We start from the raw sequence: 22,768 nt of genomic DNA, 5'->3' as shown, positions 1-22,768 counted from the left end.
CTCACCCCGTTGCGGGGATTCGAACCGCTGACCTTCTGATCGGCAGGTCCTAAGCTCTGTGGTTTAACCCACAGCGCCAAACGCGTCCCCGAATGTAACATAGCAAGATGAAAACACTGAAATGTCCTCTAGCCACTATACCACACTGCAGATGTAGGAGATCCTGTCTGGGGGCGGGGAGGTCTGTGTTTGAATCCCCAGCCTCTGCCTTGAAGTTCACGGGGTGACTCTGGGATAGTCGGCCTAACCTACCACAAAGAGTTGTTGTGAGAATTCTTGTAAGGAGAGAACTATGTATGCTGCCTTAAGTTCCCTAGAGGAAAGACGGGATATAAATGTAATTAATCGGTTGACCAACCTAGTGAATGAATGAAGAAATGAAATATCTTCAGAAGGTAACAGCTCAAGATCCTCTTTCAAACACACTGAACTGAAAGCCCACTTTTAATGTGTGATGTTGTTTGTATATTATGTTGGAAACTGCCCAGAGTGGCTGGGGCAACCCACTTAGATGGATGGGGTACAAAAATTAAGTTGGTATTCTTGTTTTCTTCTATGGAAAAGCGGGGGGGGGGGGTGTAGGAAATATTTGACTTCTAGGACAAGTGTTATAAATTAAAGGGTCATGTATTGTATTTATTATTGTTGGAAATTATGAATATTTTATCCACCACGCCAAGCAGTGAGAAAATGTACTTTCCCTACTGAAAACCAGTGTTGGGGAGTGGTTAGAGTGCTGGGCTAAGACCTGGGAAACCAGGATTCAAAGCCCCACTGAGTCATAAAGCTCACTGGGTGATATTGGGCCCATCACTGTCAAACCTACTTCACAGGGTTATTGCATGGTTTAAATGGGGACAGAGAGAACCATATGAGCTCCTTAGAGGACAAAGAGTTCCTCGTGTGGAAGACATGGGCAAGTGATTCCAGGAAGAGAAAGGGAAATTGCTCGCAACCGAGCACTCCAAATTCTGCTGTGGATCATGACCGTTGTCTTTAAGCGAGTGGTCTTACTTAAGTTTTCTTACAGCTAAATGGAAATCTATTAATGTCCCAGTTGCCACTCCAGTCTCTAAGCAGACAATGGTCAAACGCAAAAGGTGCGAGGACTGCATGGCTAGAAGATTTGGATGCTGCTCCCAGCCTAGGTAGTATGAAGGCTTCATTTAGTTGCAAACGAACCACTTTTGATTGTTATGGAAACCCATTAGTACAAGCTCTCATTACCAATATATATATTTTTAACAAAATAAACCTGATGACGATTAGGATGTACTCTTGTTCAGGAAATGCATCAATTTTTTTAAAAAAATGAGCAACGTTATTTAAACCAAATTATTTAAATTGGTCTTTTTCTGAGCAATTTAAATCAGTGGTTTAAATTGCCTTAATTTAAATCAATCCACCCTCTTTTTACTAACTAAGCCTTATTTGGACGAAGCTGAAATGAAATAAAAGCAAGGAAGGGGCTGTTCACAATAACACTTCAGTCGTGGTTTGATGGTGGAGATCTCCCTGACAATCTTCAAGTAAATATTATTTAGTTACAAACTCTATCAAGGAAAGCAAAGGTGGTTCTGAGGCTTGACCCCTGCAGTCCTTGCAAAGAGAGAAGGCCATTTCATGCAATACACCTTCATTTGCCTCTGTCAACAGACTCAAGGGGTGGCTGCCAGCAATGAGCACGACTGTAGGATCCACGCACTGCACTTTAAACCTACACTTAAGTTGCCACTTAAACATGCAATGTGCGAAGCGACTGCAAATTTGCTGACCAAAATGCAGCAGCACCCTCGCCTCCCTCAAGGTATGCAAAGCGCAACAGGGCCTTATCCTGCTCCCTGTCTCTGTGTACCCCCATACACATCCCCCAAATTTGCTCTGGGTGATTAGGAGAACTCCCAGGGGTAGGAGATGGTTCCACCGGACAAACAGAACTGCTTGTGCTGAAAGAACTCTCTCCTTTGCATGACACAATTACCGTATTTTTCGCCCCGTAAGACACACTTTTTCCCTCCTAAAAGGTCAGGGGAAATGTCTGTGCGTCTTATGGAGCGAATGTGTGGTCGATCGCTGGCTCCCTTTCCGGCCCCTTGCCCAGGCTTCCATTGCTGAAAGTTTTGCAGACGGAGGCCATTTGTTTCCCCAGCGACATGGGACTGGCTGATTAGATTATCTGTCTGGAAACTGTAGAAACGGTTCCCTTTCCTTTCCTAAAGAAGCTGCAGAACTGTGAGTTGAACCCCATAAAAGCAGGATTTTTCCCCTTTGCAAAAGAAGCTGCACAACTGTGAGCTGATCCCCCCCCCAAAAAAATAGGTGCGTCTTATGGTCATGTGCATCTTATGGAGTGAATAATACGGTACAGTAATACCTCGCAAGACGAAAAATGCGCAAGACAAAAGAGTTTTCCGTTTTCTGAGTCGTTCCGCAAGACGAATTTCCCTATGGGCTTGCTTCGCAAGACGAAATGTCTTGCGAGTTCTTGCGAGTTCTTTTCCTTTTTCTTAAAGCCACTAAGCCGTTAATAGCCGCTAAGCCGCTAATAGCCGCTAAGACGAAAAAACCGCAAGACGAAGAGACTCGCGGAACGGATTAATTTTGTCTTGCGAGGCACCACTGTAATTCCATCCTAAATGCCTGATCTCTAGTTGAGGCCAGCCCATATTTGCAGAGCTTGCAAGTGAGAGCAGGGGAGACATCTGTAGGGGAGAATGAATGAGTTAAGAGGGTGTGTGTGTGTGTATGTGTGTGCTGTGCTGACCCGTTTCTGTGCCACTGACTCTCCCTGGCAAATGCCTCCTTCAAAGAATCACAGAACTTGAGAGTTGGAAGGTACCCCCAAGGTCATCTAGTCCAACCCCCTGCAATGCAGAAATCTCAAGTAAAGCATCCCTGACAGACAGCCATCCAACCTCTGCTTAAAAAGCTCCAAGGAAGGAGAGTCCGTCACTTCCCAAGGGAGTCCGCTCCACTATCCAACAGCTCTTACTGTCAGAAAGTTCTTCCTGATGTTTAGTTGGAATCTCCTTTTTTGTAACTTGAAAGCCATGGGTTCGAGTCCTGCCCCCAGAGCGGGAGAATACAAGCTTGTTCCATCTTCCACGTGACAGCCCTTGAGATAGCTGAAGATGGCTATCATATCTTTGTTGTCGGGAAGGTGTTTAGAAAGGGGACTCAGGAGTGGGGGGAGGATGTTTTTGAATCATATACTTTCATTACTCAGTTGCTGCACCGCCCTCTCCAAGGAGGATCTAGGCCACACCTTGTGAAAGTCTTGCCTTAAAACAGTGGTTCTCGAAGTGGGTGGATTAACCCACCAAGAGGCAAGGGGGTGGCAGGGGGGTGCTGGAGGTGTAAATGACTATTAGACTTTGAAAAGCTGGGATCATTGGATTAAGTCCATCCATTTTGTTGAAATAATTAAACTAGTTTTAACTGGATTTTGTGCAATTAATTGTTTTGAATTATATTGTGTTATTATCTTCCTCAATGGCTGTGCAAACCATTATTCTGAACAGTTTTTTTTTATTGGCCATGGGGCACTGTGGATGAGTTTACTGAACCAAGGGGTGTGTGGCTTGAAAAGGTTTAGGAACCACTTGCCACCTTCAAACACACCAGTGACAAACAAGAGAAGACCAAAGGGCCTTGCCGATTTACCTTGTTCAAGCCTCTTCATCTGCTGAATCTGGTCAACCGTTTTCTTCAGAATCTTGCATTTGTCAGGTTTGACGCTTAGGCTGTCGATCTCTCCGATATTGGCTGAGAGCAGCTCGGCCAGCTCTTCCAAGTATTTGTTCTCTTGCTCCCTGCGCCGTTTCTCATTGCTGTTGGAGAAAAGCAAGGCTCAGTTACTAAGCTCCTCAGTAATCAAAGGCTATGCGTGCTTTAAAATAATCCAAAATTCACACTAAGGACAGCCCAAATTAAGGACGCGAGTTCCTTGAGTATTTGTGGGTGTTTTGTGAGTATGACCCCGACTGCAATCTAATCCATTCAAACAACAAATCATGTGATGTGTTAGCGAGGGTCCAGGCATCAGTTCAAGATTATCTGATCCAACTCCATCTCATAATATAACCATTTCAAATGCCAGTAAAAACAAAACCAGACCAGTGTCACTAACGTATAGCATCAGCTAATAATAAAATGCAATGATAAAGGGCTTACAGCAACTTGCTAAGAATCTAAGGTAAAGGTAAAGGACCCCTGACAGTTAAGTCCAGTTACAGACGACTCTGGGGTTGCGGCACTCATCTCGCTTTACAGGCCAAGGGAGTCGGCGTCTGTCTGCAGACAGTTTTTCCGTGTCATGTGGTCAGCATGACTAAGCTGCTTCTGGCGCAACAAACACCGAAACCAGAGCAGTGCACGGAAATGCCGTTTACCTTTCCGCTGGAGTGGTACCTATTTATCTACTTGCACTGGCATGCATTCGAACTGCTAGGTTGGCAGGAGCTGGGACAGAGCAACGGGAGCTGACCCCGTCGCGGGGATTCAAACCACCGACCTTCTGATCAGCAAGCCCAAGAGGCTTGGTGGTTTAGACCGCAGCGCCACCTGCGTCCCTTGCTAAGAGTCTACATGTCAGCAATTCAATTATTCAGTCGCTGCCCTCGGGAAGGGCTGGAGCTCAGTGGTGTAGCATCTGCCCAGAAGGTCTCAGGTTTAGTCCCTGGCATCTTCAGGTCAGGTTGGAAGAGACTCTTCCACCTGAAATCCTCAAGAGCTGCTGTCGGCTGAGCTAGATGGACCAATGGTTTGACTGGGTATAAGGCAGATTCCTATGGTCAGTGTGTACAATGTAAGGCTAGTCAGCTGGCCCATTTCATACCACCTTAATCATGAGCATGAAAAGGAGGATTCAAAAAGAATGCAGGAGCATATAATGCGTTCTCAAAAAACCGCTTTTTCTGCTCATTAGTAGAAGTCAAGAGGATGCAGACTTTTTATTGTCAGTTTTATGAGATTTTTGATCCACAGATATGCATTTGTGGGTGGCGCTGTGGGTTAAACCACAGAGCCTAGGACTTGCCGATCAGAAGGTTGGCGGATTGAATCCCCGCGACGGGGTGAGCTCCTGTTGCTCGGTCCCTGCTCCTGCCAACCTAGCAGTTCGAAAGCACATCAAAGTGCAAGTAGATAAATAGGTACCGTTCTGGCGGGAAGGTAAACGGCGTTTCCGTGTGCTGCTCTGGTTTGCCAGAAGCGGCTTAGTCATGCTGGCCACATGACCCGGAAGCTGTACGCCGGCTCCCTGGCCAATAAAGCGAGATGAGCTCCGCAACCCCGGAGTCGGCCACGACTGGACCTAATGGTCAGGGGTCCCTTTACCTTTACAGTCATACCTCGGGTTACAGATGCTTCAGGTTGTGTTTTCGGGTTGCACACTGCGCTGAACCCGGAATTACCAGAACGGGTTACTTCCGGGTTTTGGCGCTCACACATGCGCAGAAGCGCTAAATCGTTCTTTGCGCATGTGCAGAAGTGCCAAATTGCGACCCGCATGTGCGCAGACCTGGCGCTGTGGGTTGCGAATGTGCCTCCTACACGGATCACGTTTGCAACCCAAGTGTCCACTGTATTGCACTAGGTTCATTATCATCGCAGCCTGCATTTTTGTGCTTAAGAGTGCATTTACTATTCCTATGTTAGCTCTCGAGTTGCAATGCACTTTGGCTGCTTTTGCACAGAGATATGTGAGGCTCAGGCTCTCTCTCTCTCTCTCTCTCTCTCTGGTTTAGGCTCATACTTCTCTTCTACACACACACTCTGCCTCAGCAGGCTATACGGCTATGAACACAGAACAGCCACGCAACCACTCAGCTATAAGGAGGCCACTAAAGGCAAAAAGAAACTGGCAAATTGCCAACAGGAATAAATTGTGATGGCAGTGAGCCAAGAAAGCAAGTTAATAAGCTAAAAGGCAGAAGAGATTTTTTAAAAAATAAAATAAAATAAAATAAAAGAAGGGCAATCAATCTGTTTGCAAAAGCTGCTAAAGCAATCGCTTTACAAGCAAATCTAAGAAGCTTCCAACACACCATGGAACTATGTAGATGAAGAGCGAGTAGCCTTTACTTGGCTGCAATTACTCCTTTTTATACTTTGGAGCATCTGAGAGCAATTCTGCGGGCTTTTTTCTTTAATGCAATGATAGCACGGTTCGTTGCTGAGTGGGATCTGGATGCCTTTCCCCAAGGTTGCAATTCTGTTGCTGAGGGGGTGGGGAGATCCTGCATTTTCACAGCGCTGCAACTATAGTTGCTGGGGGAAACACAACCTCTCCCTCCCACCCAGCACCACCTCCTGTTAGGAGGGCTTCACAAACACAGGGGACAAAGCCCCAGTCCCTTCCCCAAAATGCAGCCCCAGCAGCCATCAGGTTACCCTCCCCGCTCTAACTCAGTCCTGCCATTTCAATAACCATTTCCATCTTCTCCATGTTGTTCTTTGGAGATTATCCTGAAGCGTTAGAAGCCGTATCTAGACCTATCGACATTTTTCGTTTTGTGTATGTTTCCAAGCACAATTCAAAGTGTTGCTGCTGACCTTGAAAATCCTAAACGGCCTTGGTCAGGGTATATCTGAAGGAGCGTCTCCACCCCCATCGTTCTACCCGGACACTGAGGTCCAGCGCCGAGGGCCTTCTGGCGGTTCCTTCACCGTGAGAAGCCAAGTTACAGGGAACCAGGCAGAGGGGGTTCTTGATAGTGGCACCCGCCCTGTGGAACGCCCTCCCACCAGATGTCAAGGAAATAAACAACTACCTGACATTCAGAATACATCTGAAGGCAGCCCTGTTTAGGGAAGCTTTTAATGTTTGATGTATTACTGTATTTTAATATTTGGTTGGAAGCTGCCCAGAGTGGCTGGGGAAGCCCAGCCAGATGGGTGGGGTGTAAATAATGGGAGGGCATTCCACAGGGCGGGCGCCACCACCGAGAAGGCCCTCTGCCTGGTTCCCTGTAACCTCGCAGTGAGGAAACCGACAAGGCATTCGGAGCTGGACCTCAGTTTCCAGGCTGGATGAAGGGGATGGAGACGCTCCTGCAGGTATTCTGGGCCGAGGCCGTTTAGGGCTTTAAAGGTCAGCACCAACACTTTGAATTGTACTCGGAAATGTACTGGGAGCCAATGAAGATCTTTCAGGACCGGTGTTATATGGTCTCAGTGGCCACTCCCTGTCATCTGTCTGGCTTCCGCATTCTGGATTAGTTGTAGTTTCCGGGTCACCTTCAAAGGTAGCCCCACATAGAGCACATTGCAGTGTTCTAAGCGTGGAGGAGAGATTGGTGGCACTTAGGCGTAGTCTCAGATTGCTTAGAAAAAACCCTGAAGAGCACGGGACTTAGGTAGCTATAGGAAGGTGGGACAAGTCATACAAGGGGCAAGACCTACCAGAGATGAGTTGCTGTGCTCATTACGCCTGACACTCTTGTGCAAATTGCATTTTTGCTAATAAAGAGTTAATACCAACTTGCATGGTATGATTTACTGCTGACACACTCCTGTCATGTTAAGGAGGGGGTACTGGAACATCTGGAAGATCTGCTGGATGATGGGTTTGCTCTGATGATTGAAATATTAAGTAAATAGTAGCATGAGCATTTCAGTTGAGGTCAAATTAAGAGGGGGGATCAGTAAAGTAACTTGTGCATGAATTTATTTAAAGATTAAAGAACGTAATTCAATGCCCCTGTTGCTATGGCAACATGTAAGCTGTAGGAAAGAGAAGAATAAGGGCAATTTCCCCTAGAGAAAAGCATCATAAGGATATGATTTCAACGAGAAAGTCTTCCTACCGTACCAAAGTACCATCCCCTGCAACAGTTAAAACTCTCTAGACGTTAATGCAAAAGAAAATGGCAAATTAGCAGACCCAAAGCTAGAACGAGGGCTGACAGCCAATGAAAAAAATATCTCAAGTCGATTAATCATACAAGCTAATTGATGAATTGCTTAATCAATCAGTTAAATTGGCATGGGCGTGCAAGTGAATAAAATAACAGTTAAATGAAAAATAAAGTAGTCTATTTTAGTTGATGCAAGCAAATGAAACAGCAGGAACCATCTTAAAAGAGAAGGAGAGAGAGAGAGAGAGAGAGAGAGAGAGAGAGAGAGAGAGAGAGAGAGAAAGAGAGAGAAAGAGAAAGAGAAAGACATTTTCTAATGAAGGAGGAATAGAGTTCTTCCATTCCATTATGCTAATGTTAGGGATGCCTACTTGGACTGGGTAGGGGAGCTAAAAAACTGAACTCCTCTGCTGGAAAAGGGAGGATCTGAATGTTCAGATTTCACTCTATTTTATGCCTCTGCAGCAGGCCCTCCCTGACAGCTCTCCCAGAGAATATGTTAATTTTAGTTTCTCTGCTTCTCATTCTACTAGTTTTTCACATCAGTTTTCAATTTTCAATTTTTTTCAATTTCCCCCCTAAAGACTTCATGAAAATTCAGCAGCATTTCAGAGCCAATTTATCTAAAATACACTTTTTTTGTACGTAATGTTGCCTAATATATATATTTTGGTGAAGTTGGTTTCCCTAAAAGAATTATTTTTTTATACATTATTTTTACTAATATATGCTTTTATAGGCACACTTTGCACTAGTATTTGCATTTCTGTACAGAACTTCCTTGCAAAATTCAGAGAAGTATGAATTCAGAGAATTCTGAAGGATAGAAGTGCTTTGGTTTGCACATTGTTTCAGAAAGTACATATGACATAAGTTTGCTTTGCACATGACCAGTTTTGCACAAAGCAGCTATGTGCTACAAATAATAATTAAATAATAGTAATTTTTATTATCTTTACCCTGCCCATCTGGCTGTGTTTCCCCAGCCATATAAAGAACTGTCCACAAAAAGATTCACAATACACTTTACTGTGTGATTTCATGTTGGATCCCCACCCCCACCCTTTTTCAGATTATATGTGAACCAGAAAATCCAGATTCAATGGCAAAAATGGTTGAGGAGGACGCCATGTGGGCTCTACGAAAAGCAAGCAGATGCAAGTAGCACCAAATACACATTGAATTGCCTTGTGGAGGAAACCTACTGCCAAAATGAGGTGGAAAAAGTTCAAGACATTCCTCCCAGGAGGTGACAAGGCAGATCGAATCATAATAATAACAACAATTTTATTATTTATACCCCGCCCTCCCCAGCCAAGGCCGGGCTCAGAGCGGCTTACAAGCAATAATAAAAACAAGATGAATGATTACAACTTAAAAACAAAAATAAAATACAGCATTAAAATAATGGAACATTAAAATATTAAAATGTAGCCTCATCGCAGGAGGAGAAGGAAAAGAAAGGGAAAAAAAGAGAGGGAGGGAATCAAATTGGCTCCAAGCCAAAGGCCAGGTGGAACAACTCTGTCTTACAGGCCCTGCGGAAAGAAATCAGATCCTGCAGGGCCCTGGTCTCATGAGGCAGAGCGTTCCACCAGGCCGGGGCCAGAGTTGAAAAGGCCCTGGCTCTGGTTGAAGCCAATCTAACTTCCTTAGGGCCTGGGACCACTAGGGTGTTGTTATTTATGGACCTTGAGGCTCTCCGTGGGGCATACCAGGAGAGGCGGTCCCGTAGGTACAAGGGTCCTAGGCCGTGAAGGGCTTTAAAGGTCAAAAGCAGCACCTTAAATCTGACCCTGTACTCCACCGGGAGCCAGTGCAGCTTGAATCATGCATGGTCCATGCCTGCCTGCCATCCACATTTTCAAAGAATTGCAAGGACCACCACGCCCAATGCTACAGGGAACCAGGCAGAAGGCCTTCTTGGTAGTGGCACCCACCCTGTGGAACGCCCTCCCATCAGATGTCAAAGAGATAAACAACTACCTGACACTTAGAAGACATCTGAAGGCAGCCCTGTTCAGGGAAGTTTTTAATGTGTGATATTTTAATGTATTTTTAATCTTTGTTGGAAGCCGCCCAGAGTGGCTGGGGAAACCCAGCCAGATGGGCGGGGTGCAAATAATAAGTTACTATTACTATTACAAGGGTCTGTCTACTATTACAAGGGCCTTCTCGGTAGTGGCGCCCGCCCTGTGGAATGCCTCCCCTTCAGATGTGAGGGAAATAAGCAGCTATCCTATCTTTAAAAGACATATGAAGGCAGCCCTGTTTAGGGAAGTTTTTAATATTTAATGCTGTATTGTTTTTAACACACGATTGGGAGCCGCCCAGAGTGGCTGGGGAAACTCAGACAGATGGGTGGGGTATGTATGTATGTATGTATGTATGTATGTATGTATAAATAAATAAATAAATTATTATTATTACATTTTGATCCCTCCCACCAGAGCAAGGCCACCCCATTTCTACCTTATAGTACAGCTGTGGGGTGGCCAAGTTAGAAAAAACTGAGGCCTACATGAGCATGCAACGCCCTAAAAAAGTTGAAGAAGGAAGACATTAATCGTGACAGCCAGATTCTGCGCTTAATGACAAACCAGGGGAATGGAAAGGATAGGAGTAAGGGAAGAAAACAACTGGGTCTGTTTGCTCTGTGCAAATCCTGTAAATCCAACCCCAGAGGCATCTGGATTCTGGATACATCAGTGCTAATCTGGAAGGGAAGCTATTAAGCTAAAGTCCAAGATTCAGCTGGGAAATTCAGAGGGGGAGAATTTTGGAAGCATGGCTGCTTTTGAGATACCACACGTGGCTGGCACTAACTTCTTGTATTTAACAAAATTTGCTGGTCAGTTAATGGGGAAGGGATAGTTAATTGAACAAATAATTACATTCTGATGCTTAATCTAATGGATGAATTAACTAAATGTGGCAGTCGTAGTTAAAACCTGGCCCTTGGGCGAGAACTGAGCAGTAAGAGGTTTCCTTTACCTGTCCATGGCGGAAGAAAGGCTGCCATCTCTGGATGAAAAAGAGAACATTATACTACTTAGTCTGGCGGGTGGTCAATATTTCTCCTCCAAGTTTTTAATTCCCAGTGAGACTTTAGGATTCTCTCTCGTTTTGCAATCGAAACAACTTTAGCACGTGGACTGAACTAAAAGCCTGAATTAATCAGCAAGTTAAAACAGATTCAGCAACAAGTCAACAGTTGCTCCCAAGGAGTGAAGAGGAGCAGATGGGAAGTTGAGCTCCATCTTGCACACTAGCTGCTCTCAAACACCCGAGCCCTGGTGGGAAGTGTGAACTATTTGAGTTGATGAAATCTGCTCCCATCTGCTTGTGAGGAATGAGAGGGTTAGAACGACGGAGGACGCTCCCCACCCCTGGACGGAACAAAGCTGCAAAGTCCTTACTCACCTCTGGGCTAGGGTGTTACACGGAGACCCCTTCCTCTTCTGGGAATCTGGGTTTGCCGGGTCTGTTGAACTGTTCCCGAGGCCACTCATGTTGAGTCAGTTCACACCTGAGGAGCAAACAAGGAACAAGGCTCAGGGACAAAGCAGAGTAAAATGGGTAAAATCAAGATATTGCGTGGTTGGCCCAGAGCAGATCAGAGCTCAGGTGATCCAGCAGAGGAGATGTGAGGCAGGTGCTTTATAGTAGCTTCCTCACTCTTTCAACAGCCACGTGACACCATGGCCCAACCTTCAACCAGCTTTCATGCAAAACGTTTGCCACATAATATTATGTCTTCTCAGCATTGCTAACCTTTAGCAGGACTTTCTGAAAAGTGGTTGTCCCAACACACAGATGCACTAAGGCTAGCCAGACAAGCAGTAGGTCCGTCTTCACTATGCTAACATCTTCCCAGAAGCCTTATTCAGAAGCCCCCTGAATAATTTTTCTTGGGGGGTTGCTTGGGGAAACAAGAGGAAGGAAGCCTCTCTCCTTCATTGTTGAATATTGCTCTGATAAAGGTAGCGCTTAGCGAAGGTGCTGCAGGATGGAATGCGCCCGTTCAGGTTTTTCACCTGGGATGACGGTTTTCTGGACAATTTTGAATCCTATGCAAATTAGAAGATTTTCAGTTTGCACTGGAAACTTTTCTGATGTCCTAGGACAGGGGTGGGGAATCTCTGGTCTTCAGATGCCCTTGGACTCCCACCTCCCATCAGTCCCTGTCAGGATGGCTAGTGGTCAGTTGGTCCAAGAACATCTAGTGGACCACAGGCTCCAACTTCCTGCCCTATAGGTAAAGGGACTGCTGACCATTAGGTCCAGTCGTGGACTCTGGGGTTGCGGCGCTCATCTCGCTTTATTGGCCGAGGGAGCCAGCGTACAGCTTCTGGGTCATGTGGCCAGCATGACTGAGCCACTTCTGGTGAACCAGAGCAGCGCACGGAAATGCTGTTTACCTTCCCGCCGGAGCGGTACCTATTTATCTACTTGCACTGGTGTGCTTTCGAACTGCTAGGTTGGTAGGTTGGGAGGAGCTGGGACCGAGCAACCACCGACCTTCTGATCAGCAAGTCCTAGGCTCTGTGGTTTAACCCACAGCACCACCCATGTCCCTCCTGCCCTATAGAGCAACTTAATTTAACATGCTTGTTTTAAACAAAACTGAAAACTTTGAATCTGCCACGCTTGCCTAATATTGTGTATGCAGTTGGCATCTATTTACTGCAGTGGTGGAATGTGTCTCCTCGCCGCCTGGGGCAGGGCGAGGGGCGGAGAATAAACCAGCCCCACCCACCCCGCCGCTGGAATCAAAGGGCACACAGCTGCGGCATCCCCACACTGCCCTCCCCGAGCAGCCTTGCAAAGCTGGGATCTGGGGAGGGCGATGCTGGTGCGGGAAGAAAACAACAATCACGCACTGTGCCGCCTGCCCACACAGTGGGGAGCCTGGCCAGCCAATGCAGAACTTGGCGGGCACGAAGCAGGCACCCACACGCTGGTACCCGCGATGTGGTGTGGCCCAGTGTTCCCCTCCCGGCATTGGTTGGGAGGAACTAAGACCACAAGATGCGTGCCAGGCTGTACTGAAGGCACCCACTTCGTGCCCCCTCAAAACTCTGCACTGCTTCCACTAGCACAGGGTTTCCCAAACTTGGGTCATCATCTGTTTTTAGACTACAATTTCCATCATCCCTAGCTAACAGGATCAGTGGTGGGGATGATGGGAATTGTAGTCCAAAAACAGCTGGAGAGACAAATCTGGGAAACCCTGCGCTAGCACAATGACTTTGGGCAGCAAAACAGTTTCTTAGCCGTGGTGCCTAGTTATGGAATGTCTTCTCATTTTGCCAGGCAAAAACAGTCTTTCCTGCCCAGGTGTTTTTAATGTCACATGCTCTTTTAATGCTTTTATCTGTTATATTATTACTGTATTTGTATTGTGGCACAAATGATTGTACACCACACTGAAATCCCAAATAGAATGAAAGGCAGCATGGAAACGGTTTGGGGCCACCAACTTGCCGTTGTCTAAACGTATCTGGTTGGCTGCAATGGGAAATAAGATGGTGGGTTAGGTGGACCTTTGCTCTGATCCAGCAATGCTCCTCTGATGTTTGAAGGAGAGAGGTGCATCAAGAGCCCTCAACCTCCCCACTCCGCTCCTCAGCCAACCAAACAAAAGCATTTAATCCAGATCTCTGTGTGGTACCTGCAGCAAAGAGGTACAAGAACAAGCAAAGGAAGAAATGCTATAGATCAAATGGTCTTAGATCACCAGCAAGTGAGCTAGGCAAAGGGAGATGGAAAAGGAACTCCTCAAATAGCAAGCTAGAACCTTAGCAAAGTACATTCACTAATAGCCCCTAAGGAAGCCTTTTTAGGCCAAAATTCCACCCTGTGTTCCGCCCTAGGTCTCTGGTTACAGCCGTCCTCAAACGAAGATTTTAAAGGTCAGGTCTTTTAAGGAATAAAAGTGTGGCACCCTTGGGATGCCATTTCCTCATTAACACTTCTCCATTGCTTGTAATTTTCAGAGGAAGATGAAACAGACACCTTGCCAGAAAGATAGTTGTGAGGCTAAGACTGCAGTCCTAAGGAGTACACCTCACAGAACGTAATGGGGTTTACTTTTGGGTAGACATGCACAAATCCCTAATTCTAGAAGTGTTTAATAAGTGTTTAATTTGGAAGGCAGTCCCAATGATTTCATTGGAAGGAGGTTTCTGCTTGTTACTAAAAAGTTAACAGAGCCGCTTGTCCTAAGATGGATTTGTCAGTCTGAAACGGACGGGGCCAAATGTTGTCATTTTCAATCACCTATAGTCGGTTTGAAATGATTCTTTGCATGTGGTTTGCTAACGTACGAAACACTTTTATCAAGATGAAGGTGTTTGTTCAAAGCCAGAAATCTTTTTAGTAGTATTATCACCCCCAGTAGATAATTCCCACCTGTGCCAGCTTTGGAAACCTTGGGCACCTGCCCTGATTTAAAAGGGAGAGAATAACCATAAAAATGAGAAAACTGCTGTTCAAGAACCAGCAGCTGAGCCGATGACCACTGATATAATTTTATTTCTCTTCTGTGGCGTACTTGGAGACTAAAATGATGCCAAAACAAACGTAATGGGGAGGAGGGGAAACAGGCCCTTTCAAAGCCAAAGACTGCAAAACTCATCTGCTCCGGGTACAAGAGCTATGCATTCATTACAGGCTTGATTTTAGTTTGTTTTTCAACCATTTCCTCCAGGGCTCTCCAATTTGCTTAAACCACTCTTTATTTATAGCCAGCTTTGGCTCCGCTTCAAAAAAAAATTAAATTCACACCAGAAATTATTATGCCAATATGAAAACTCTTGGCCTGCTCGCACTAGCCAGGAAACCATTCACAAAAGACTTGAAATGCTGTTAATGAAAGCTAGGCGCTTTGTTCAAAGGGAATGTTTTCTAGGATCAGGGCCACAAACTAGATGTATATACCCTCCCACCCCCTCAAATCCCATTCAGGGAGAAGATAAGAAAGAAGATGGTGACCTTGGCAAAACCGTCTGTATGTCCAATAAAGCAAAAGACAGAACTGCAGGCTTAGCTGAAATATTTGGCTCCATCCAGACTCGAGATGTAATATGTTCAGGGCTTCTTTTTAATTGTAAATCCAGTTTATTTTGCAACGGACCTTGCCAAGGCTGACAAGCCAAAAACAATTTAAACTATCCTAAAAATAGCTTTGATGGTGTAGTTGGAAAAATGATTCGACCCCTAGAGCTCCAAATATGTCTCCCAGCTCTAAAGGTGATACTTGCTCCAGGCGGCGGTGGGGAGAGAGTGGTAATCTGCAGTTGTGCACACGGACCATCCCTGTACTCACCGCCTTTGCTCCACATCCTCTGCCCTCTTCTCAGTTACCAGAAGACGGATTCCTGAGAAGTGGGATTGTGCACATTCTATTCCGCTTGCTCATAGGAAATGGCAATTAGTGGGAGTCCCAAACCATGCATGCTTTTTTGGGGGGTGGGACATGAACGGCCACTGATGAAGCAAGAGGAGTTGTAGAATTCAAACTAAATAAAGAAATCCTGAACTGTTTTGAGATACTGCCTGGAGCAGTTATGTACTTTCAGCAAACAAAGAGCCGAAAGAGTCTAGTAACAGAATTCAGAAATGGCAGAGGAGTGGACAGATTGAACACACTGATGTAGGAGGCCTGGGATGATGATGATGATGATAAATAAGAAGAAGAAGAAGAAGAAGAAGAAGAAGAAGAAGAAGAAGAAGAAGAAGAAGAAGAAGAATTGCCATCATTCTGCCCGGATACCGAGGTCCAGTGCCGAGGGCCTTCTGGCGGTTCTCTCGTTGCGAGAAGCCAAGTTACAGGGAACCAGGCGGAGGGCCTTTTCGGTAGTGGCACCAGCCCTGTGGAACACCCTCCCACCAGATGTCAAAGAGAAAAACAACTGCCAGACTTTTAGAAGACATCTGAAGGCAGCTTTTAATGTCTAATAGAATATTTTATTTTAACATTTTGTTGGAAGCCGCCCAGATGGGCAGGGTATAAATAAATATATTATTATTATTATTATTATTATTATTATTATTATTATTATTAATATTATTATTACCCCACCCATCTGGCTGGATTTCCCCAGGATAGAGGGAAACAGACCAGAATGACCTAGCTTTTTTTCCAGCTCTTCCGATTTGTTTCCGTCTATATGCAGAGTCTCTCAGAAGCTGAGTAAGAAGGGAATGATTGAGACACATCAGTGAGAAGAGGAATCCTCTTCTGGATAAGCTACTCCAGCCCATTCTGCTGAAACCACCTCCATTCTGGCACAGGGAGAAGCAGTTGCTGAAGCCTGCAAGGTGTTACAATTGAAAAGGATGGTCTACCCAACTGATTTACCTGAAGTTACTGTGGACCGATTTCCATTCTGAAGGAAATCAGCCCTGAGTGCTCACTGGAAGGACAGATCCTGAAGCTGAGGCTCTAAGACTTTGGCCACCTCATGAGAAGAGATGACTCCCTGGAAAAGACCCTGATGTTGGGAAAGACGGAGGGCACAAGAAGAAGGGGACGACAGAGGACCAGATGGTGGGACAGTGTTCTCGAAGCTACCAGCAGGAGTTTGACCAAGCTGCAGGAGGCAGTGGAAGACAGGAGTGCTATGGTCCATGGGGTCACGAAGAGTCGGACATGACTCAACAACAGCAACAACAACCGTGGACTCCAGAACTGACCCCTATGACCCTTTGCCAACTCCTGGGATCCTTGAAACTGAAGCTTACCTCCAAACCTATAGCCTGAAGGATACATCCTGGGTTAGTTCCAGAAGCAAATCCACAGGTAATTAGAAGCCAGATTAGGGAGCTGCTGCTAAAGCAAGGGTCAGATGCTAGAACAAATATTTCCCGGGCAGCTTTTATTTATTGTTCTGGTTTCTGTCAATCAGATGCCTCCCCTCTAAGCAAACATAAACCGTCCTCAATTAGAGATGATTAAGAGCCATCCAAAAGGACTCGTTTATATCTGTATCTATCCTCTTTCAAAGACCCTATTAGTCGCTTAGCTCCATACTTGGAACGTCAAGTGTCTCTTCTACTTTTGCAGATTCCAAAATACTGAAACCACCTGTTGGCGCAGCAAGGCAACGCATGAATCATTAAGTAAACCACTCCACTGAGCCAGAAAGGGCTGGGCCCCGACTTGATTTTGTAAGTGGAATTTTCTGTTTTTGACCTCCCATTAAGAGGAAACGGTCAACAGTCCACGTCAAGCCAGCCACATCAATAACGGCCAAGGAAAACAAGCACACTCCGCTGTCTGGGGGCGTCATCAGGAAAGGGCAAGATTTCAGAGACCCATCTGTTACTGCATGGGCTACCATGCCAAATTCTGCTTGTGTTCTCTTCTCACCTGTTCCACGCAACCCATTCCAGCAACTGTGCAATGCAGGCTTCCTTCCACGGAACTGGACGCTGAACCTTGACTGGCAGTTCCCAAGGCACTACCTTATTGTGCCCCAAACACTAACAGCTGGCTCCGGATTAGAATCAAAAACAACTTCCCACAATCCTCTAAGCACAGTTGCTCTTATCTTCCCCCAGGCTAAGCTTGATGGAGAGGCTGACAGATGGAGCTACTGGCACTGCTGTCAGACAATATGTGGGGTGTACAGTCAGCAGAATCTCTTTCAAGGATCAGAAGACGCACCGACCCAGAACCAAAGAATAAAGCTTCCATCAAGGGGCATTCGCATGGAAGCTTCCCACATTAGTGGAGCCATGAAGATGTTGATTCACCAACTTCCCAATGTTTTCTCAAAGCCTGCCTGCACATACCTGTGCTTCAATGGCAGGTTGAGCCATGCCACACATGCAAACAGGCACCAGGAAGCCCAGGCTGAATGTGCAAGTACCTAACTGCAAGTTCTCAGCTGGCACTCAGGAAGAAATTCTTGCAAAAGGAGACAGGACACCAAGTGAGAGACCCCAACTCTGGAGCACAAATAGTGACCCAGCGCAGATGAAGCACACCTTGCACTGAAAAGCACATTGATCAGATCCACACAAAGCACTCCAAGCAAATGTGCCGTCCAAAGGGCATTTCACATGTTATGGATTGAGGGTATACATAACACGGACATTCTGAAGCTGGTATCTATCACCAGGCAGTGTTTGGTCCTACCATCCAACTATGACCGAGCTTGAAAAGCTCATCCTCCGGTCAAGTCCTTCGGAATCGCCTCCGACGATGATTAACGAGCCTCTGATAAGGCTCCAGGCCCGTTCCCTCATTACACACAGTATCCAGCAGCAGGGAAGGACGAGAAAATATGTGCTACATTGCATAGAGTTTTATTTCTAGTTACGCAGACAGAAAAGAAATATACATGCTCTCTCTGTGAAAGCAGAGAGCAACTGAAAAACAAAGGAACAGGAAACCAGTAACATCACATCCCTCTCCTGTCTTCCGTGAGACTTCCAATAGCCTGGAATCTCTGAAATGCAAAACAAAGTCTTGCGACTCCAAGCACTGCACAGTGGCAACACAGAGAAATCTAACAGGTGGAGCAGCTTACTTGGACCATAGACCTTGCAGCAGCGTTAAAAGGCAGCGAAATGCCTGTTTAGTTATTACTATGTTTAACTACCATTGGGAAGGAGATGTCATTTAGATTTTCTACTTCAGCTACCAAAATGTCTCCAGCCACCAGCTCCCTTCTCCAGCAACTGAAGATCCAGAATCTACCTCGTGCCTTTTCTATTTGCAATGCTCTACAGAAACAGTAGGAACCCTTTTTTCAGTCTGGGGGCCACTAACAGTGGCGGCCAGGGGCAGAAGTGAACGTGGGCAGAGCAAAGAGTGTGAATTTTATCTTTGTACAGTAGGCTACTTCCTGCAAACGCTCACACACTTCTCTCCATCCTCCATCCAGGAAACAAGGAGTTCAAGGATGCATTCCAGTCTGGCAAAAATGCTTAAGGGTGCATTCAAGGAGGGTGTGTGGCCTGGGGAGAGTCTTGAGGGCCAAAGAGAGAGGCTTGGAGGGCCACATTTGGCTCTCCAGCCTAAGGTTCTCCACCCCTGCTTTACAGTTTAAAAGGGTGGGAAACTTTTGGCTCACAGGCCATTTTGGTGAAAGGACACCCACCTGTCAGTCAGACATCACAGGATTATCAGGCACCAAGATCTTTTATCTCCCATCTGAGCACCAAGTTCTAAGGTAAGAGATTTTCCCCAATGCTAAAATTGGAGATAAGCTTCTGCCTCCTCCTTTGACAATAAAGTTTACACAGAAAGCTGCCTGTAGAAATGACGCCAGGATACAACCCAAGACTGGAGCCTTCCTTTAAAGAAATTATCTAAGCAGGAGGCAGGAAATGAAACTTCACCATTACATACTGATAGAAAACTAAGGTACAGAAAGATAAAAACTGCCATTGGGCTTCACTCAAACTAATAGTAGTTTTGCTATTGGCCACCATAGAGGCAAACCATTTGCCCCTGGCTAGATTTTTATGAAGCACAGATGATGGCTGCATGTTGACAGCCACCAGCACAAGATAAAGGGGTCCCAAAGACATGTATGGCCCTACGGCTGCTACCGATGAACAGCAACCAGCTCTCACCACTCAACCAGCAATTGGTTCCCCAGAAGCGCCCATGAACGCCTCTTAAATGTTCACATCTGAGTGGAGCCCCTGCACCCCGCCCTCTACTGTTAAAGTGACCCCTACCATGAGCTGTACTCTGCACAGGTGTTCTTGAGATGCTGTGAGTTCCTGGTTCCAAAACTGGCCCTAGATCAAGAAGACCACAACTGATGCTCAAGGGCAAACAACAGGTGCAGGAAGATGGAAGGCTGAATCAAGTAGTCCAATAAGCTGCTCCAATACAACAACAACAACAACAACAACAACAACAACAACAACAACAATTTATTATTTATTATTTATGCCCTGTGCCCATCTGGCTGGATTTCCCTAGCCACTCTGGGCGGCTGCCAACAAAATATTAAAATAAAATACAGTGGTACCTCGGGTTACAGACACTTCAGGTCACAGACTCCGCTAACCCAGAATAGTACCTCGGGTTAAGAACTTTGCTTCAGGATGAGAACAGAAATCGTGCAGCAGCAGCAGGAGGCCCCATTGTGGTACATCAGGTTAAGAACAGTTTCAGGTTAAGAACGGATCTCCAGAATGAATTAAGTTTTTAACCTGAGGTACTACTGTAGTCCGTCAAAATTTAAAAGCTTCCCTAAACAGGGCTGCCTTCAGATGTCTTCTAAAAGTCTGGTAGTTGTTTTTCTCTTTGACATCTGGTGGGAGGGTGTTTCACAGGGCGGGTGCCACCACCGAGAAGGCCCTCTGCCTGCTTCCCTGTAACTTGGCTTCTCAAAGCAAGGGAACTGCCAGAAGGCCCTCAGCACTGGACCTCCAATGCAAGTGCCCTATGTGTGGAGGCTTCCCATTCTTAGGGTGTGAAATGGGAAGCCTTAAAAGCAGATTATCCTACAAATCCATGCAAATAGGTATGCCAATGGCTATGACTCCTAGTTACTACATGAAGTCTCAGAGTTTAGAAGCAGAGTGTGCCCAATTACCAGGTGCTGGGAGGTGTACAAGGGATGAGCAGCTCCGTCAACACCTTACTTATGTGGCATCCAGCTAACTATTACTGAAAACAGAATGCTAGGATAGTTGCATAACAGTTCAGCAGACATTAAATTACAGAAGCAACATAAAGATTATAAACGGGACCAAATGCATAAAGGGCTCAGAGTTCTCCTATCCACCCACAAATATAGTCATGCATGGGTTTGTGATATTTAGTTTCCCACACTTTGGGCCCCAAGGTGGCTGACAAAGAATGTTAAAAACAATAAAGAATAATATAAAGGCTGAGTACAACAAGAAGAAAAAACGAACAGCATTAAGAAGAAAAAATGCTATCCCCAAAGCAAGACTCTGATTTGAATTCACCAGCAGAGAAACAGAAAGATTCCGAAATTACCATATTTTTGCTAATCGCTGAGCAGTGGCTGAGCTGGGTGGGCCCCCTTCAGGAGGAGGTGCCACAGACAAAAAGGCCCTGTCCGCAATGCCTCCTTTCTTCACTTCTTAAGGCATGGAAACACGGAACAAGTCCTTAGGTGTTGATCTGAATGTACAGGTAGGTACTTCTGATATATTTCCAAGGAATTCCACACTTAGAAAAAAAAAAACGGGGCCCCTCCAGACAATCAGAAGGAAGTCTTCTGCCTCCGCAAGGTTTGAAAGGAACCACCATCCAGCTTGAACTCTCCACATGCATTTCTCAGCCCTGAAATGCTCAGGATTAATTACTAAGAACATGGTATGTCAACTCCAATGTTTCCTGCTAAAACGCCCTGTCTTGTAGGCTCTCCTATCCTCTCCCCAGAAGGTGACTGCTCTCTGGATGATTCCCGTATCTGACTCAACATATCAGAAATGATCACCGTTCTAAGTGATGACATTAAAAGCATCGGCCTGAAACAAAAAATGAGCAGAAGTGACTAATAAAATACTGTTGCTTGAGATGATAGCAAGATTAAAACAAAAACAAAAAAACCGGCATTTCCAACAGCAATTAAAAACTTCAGCATTAACCACCATCATGTTCTGTCTGTACATGTTTATTTATATATCAGGAAGCGCCGTTTTAGAAGCCTGCGCTTCAACTGGTGGCCAGGCAAGTTGGCCAGGCAAAAAGGAGGGCAAACCGGGAGCAATGTAGCAAGGGGAGGCTGCTAGGATAAAGGTGATCACTCCCACAATGTTAGGGACAAGATTCCACAGCAAGATCTATGGGTCACTGCAAAAAACTGCCCGGCTCATGGTGCCAGTTTGAGCTTCCATTCTTCCAGTATCATCCAGTACCTTTAAAGCCCTATATGGCCTAGGACCCTCGTACCTACAGGACCGCCTCTCCTGGTATGCCCCACGGCGGACCTTAAGGTCCACAAATAATAACGTCTTAGAGGTCCTGAGCCTAAAGGAGATTAGACTGGCCTCGACCAGGGCCGAGGCCTTTTTGGCCGTGGTCCCGGCCTGGTGGAGCGCTCTGTCGCAAGAGACCAGGGCATCTTTCCGCAGGGCCTGCAAGATGGAGCTGTCTCGCCAGGCCTTTGGTCGGGGTTCAGACTGACTCCCCCTCCCCTTTCATAAGAACTAGCATGAAAGCGGCCTCCCAATTTTTCTCATAGGCCCATATAAGTTCACCACAAACAGTTGGGCCTGGTGAGCACTGAAGGTCCCCAACCCTAATCTGCGGGTTGCCATCTGATTGGATTTTATTCTGACCCTGATTTGATTTTAGGATGTATTTTAACTAATTGCCTGATTTTATGTTAATGTGTTATACATTTGATGTTAGCCTCTCTGAGCCTGGTTTTGAGATATATATATATATATATATAAAATATTATTATTATTATTATCTGAAACAACTGGCCACAGTTGGAGAAATAAACATTTATTTATTTATTTAGCACCAGATCAGTGTGCATGATGCTTTACGGGGCAACGTACACCTCTTTTTAAAGAAGGTGGTCCCATGTTCCAAAATTCTGACAAGGAAGGAACAAGGGATGCATCTGACCAATTACTTAGGCTTAAAGAAATCACCCATTTCTGGCACTTCATCCCTATATTTCAGTACCTACGCATTTCTTGTTTCTGCTGTTTTACAGATCTTTCTATTAGTGAGATGAGTCTCGGCCCCACCAACGGTGCTCTTTGTTTAAAGTTTGTTTAAACATCACTCCTCCTGAGTAAGAGTCCCTTGCAGAAGCACCACCAGCTTTTTTGGAGCCCTGCACCTGCTTCACTCTTGCCGATATGAAAACTAACGGCTCAGAATCTGAGGAAAGGTGGAAGGAATGTGGGGTGGGGTGAAGAGAGATGGAGAGGAGCAATTTAAC

General features: G+C 45.7%; 1 protein-coding gene across 6 annotated transcripts in view; it reads right to left on the bottom strand.

The window, feature by feature from the left end:
- The window catches only part of NCOA1 (nuclear receptor coactivator 1), a 307,488-nt gene that overhangs the window by 95,733 nt on the left and 188,987 nt on the right, over nucleotides 1-22,768 (bottom strand). For all 6 annotated transcript variants that reach the window (XR_014166236.1, XM_081903665.1, XM_081903669.1 and 3 more), the window contains 2 exons: nucleotides 11,283-11,388; nucleotides 3,664-3,830 (listed from right to left, as the gene is read on the bottom strand). Coding sequence is in view for 5 of the 6 variants with exons in the window: in XM_081903665.1 (XP_081759791.1) it covers nucleotides 3,664-3,830; nucleotides 11,283-11,371 (256 nt within the window). In the remaining variant the exon portion in view is untranslated. The remainder of the gene's footprint in view (nucleotides 1-3,663; nucleotides 3,831-11,282; nucleotides 11,389-22,768) is intronic.

This window comes from Podarcis melisellensis (genome assembly GCF_964234715.1).
Source record: "Podarcis melisellensis genome assembly, chromosome: 3".
NCBI classification, from domain to species: domain Eukaryota; kingdom Metazoa; phylum Chordata; class Lepidosauria; order Squamata; family Lacertidae; genus Podarcis; species Podarcis melisellensis.
The sequence above is the reverse complement of the archived record's forward strand: the minus strand, read 5'-3'. Positions and strand labels throughout refer to the sequence as shown.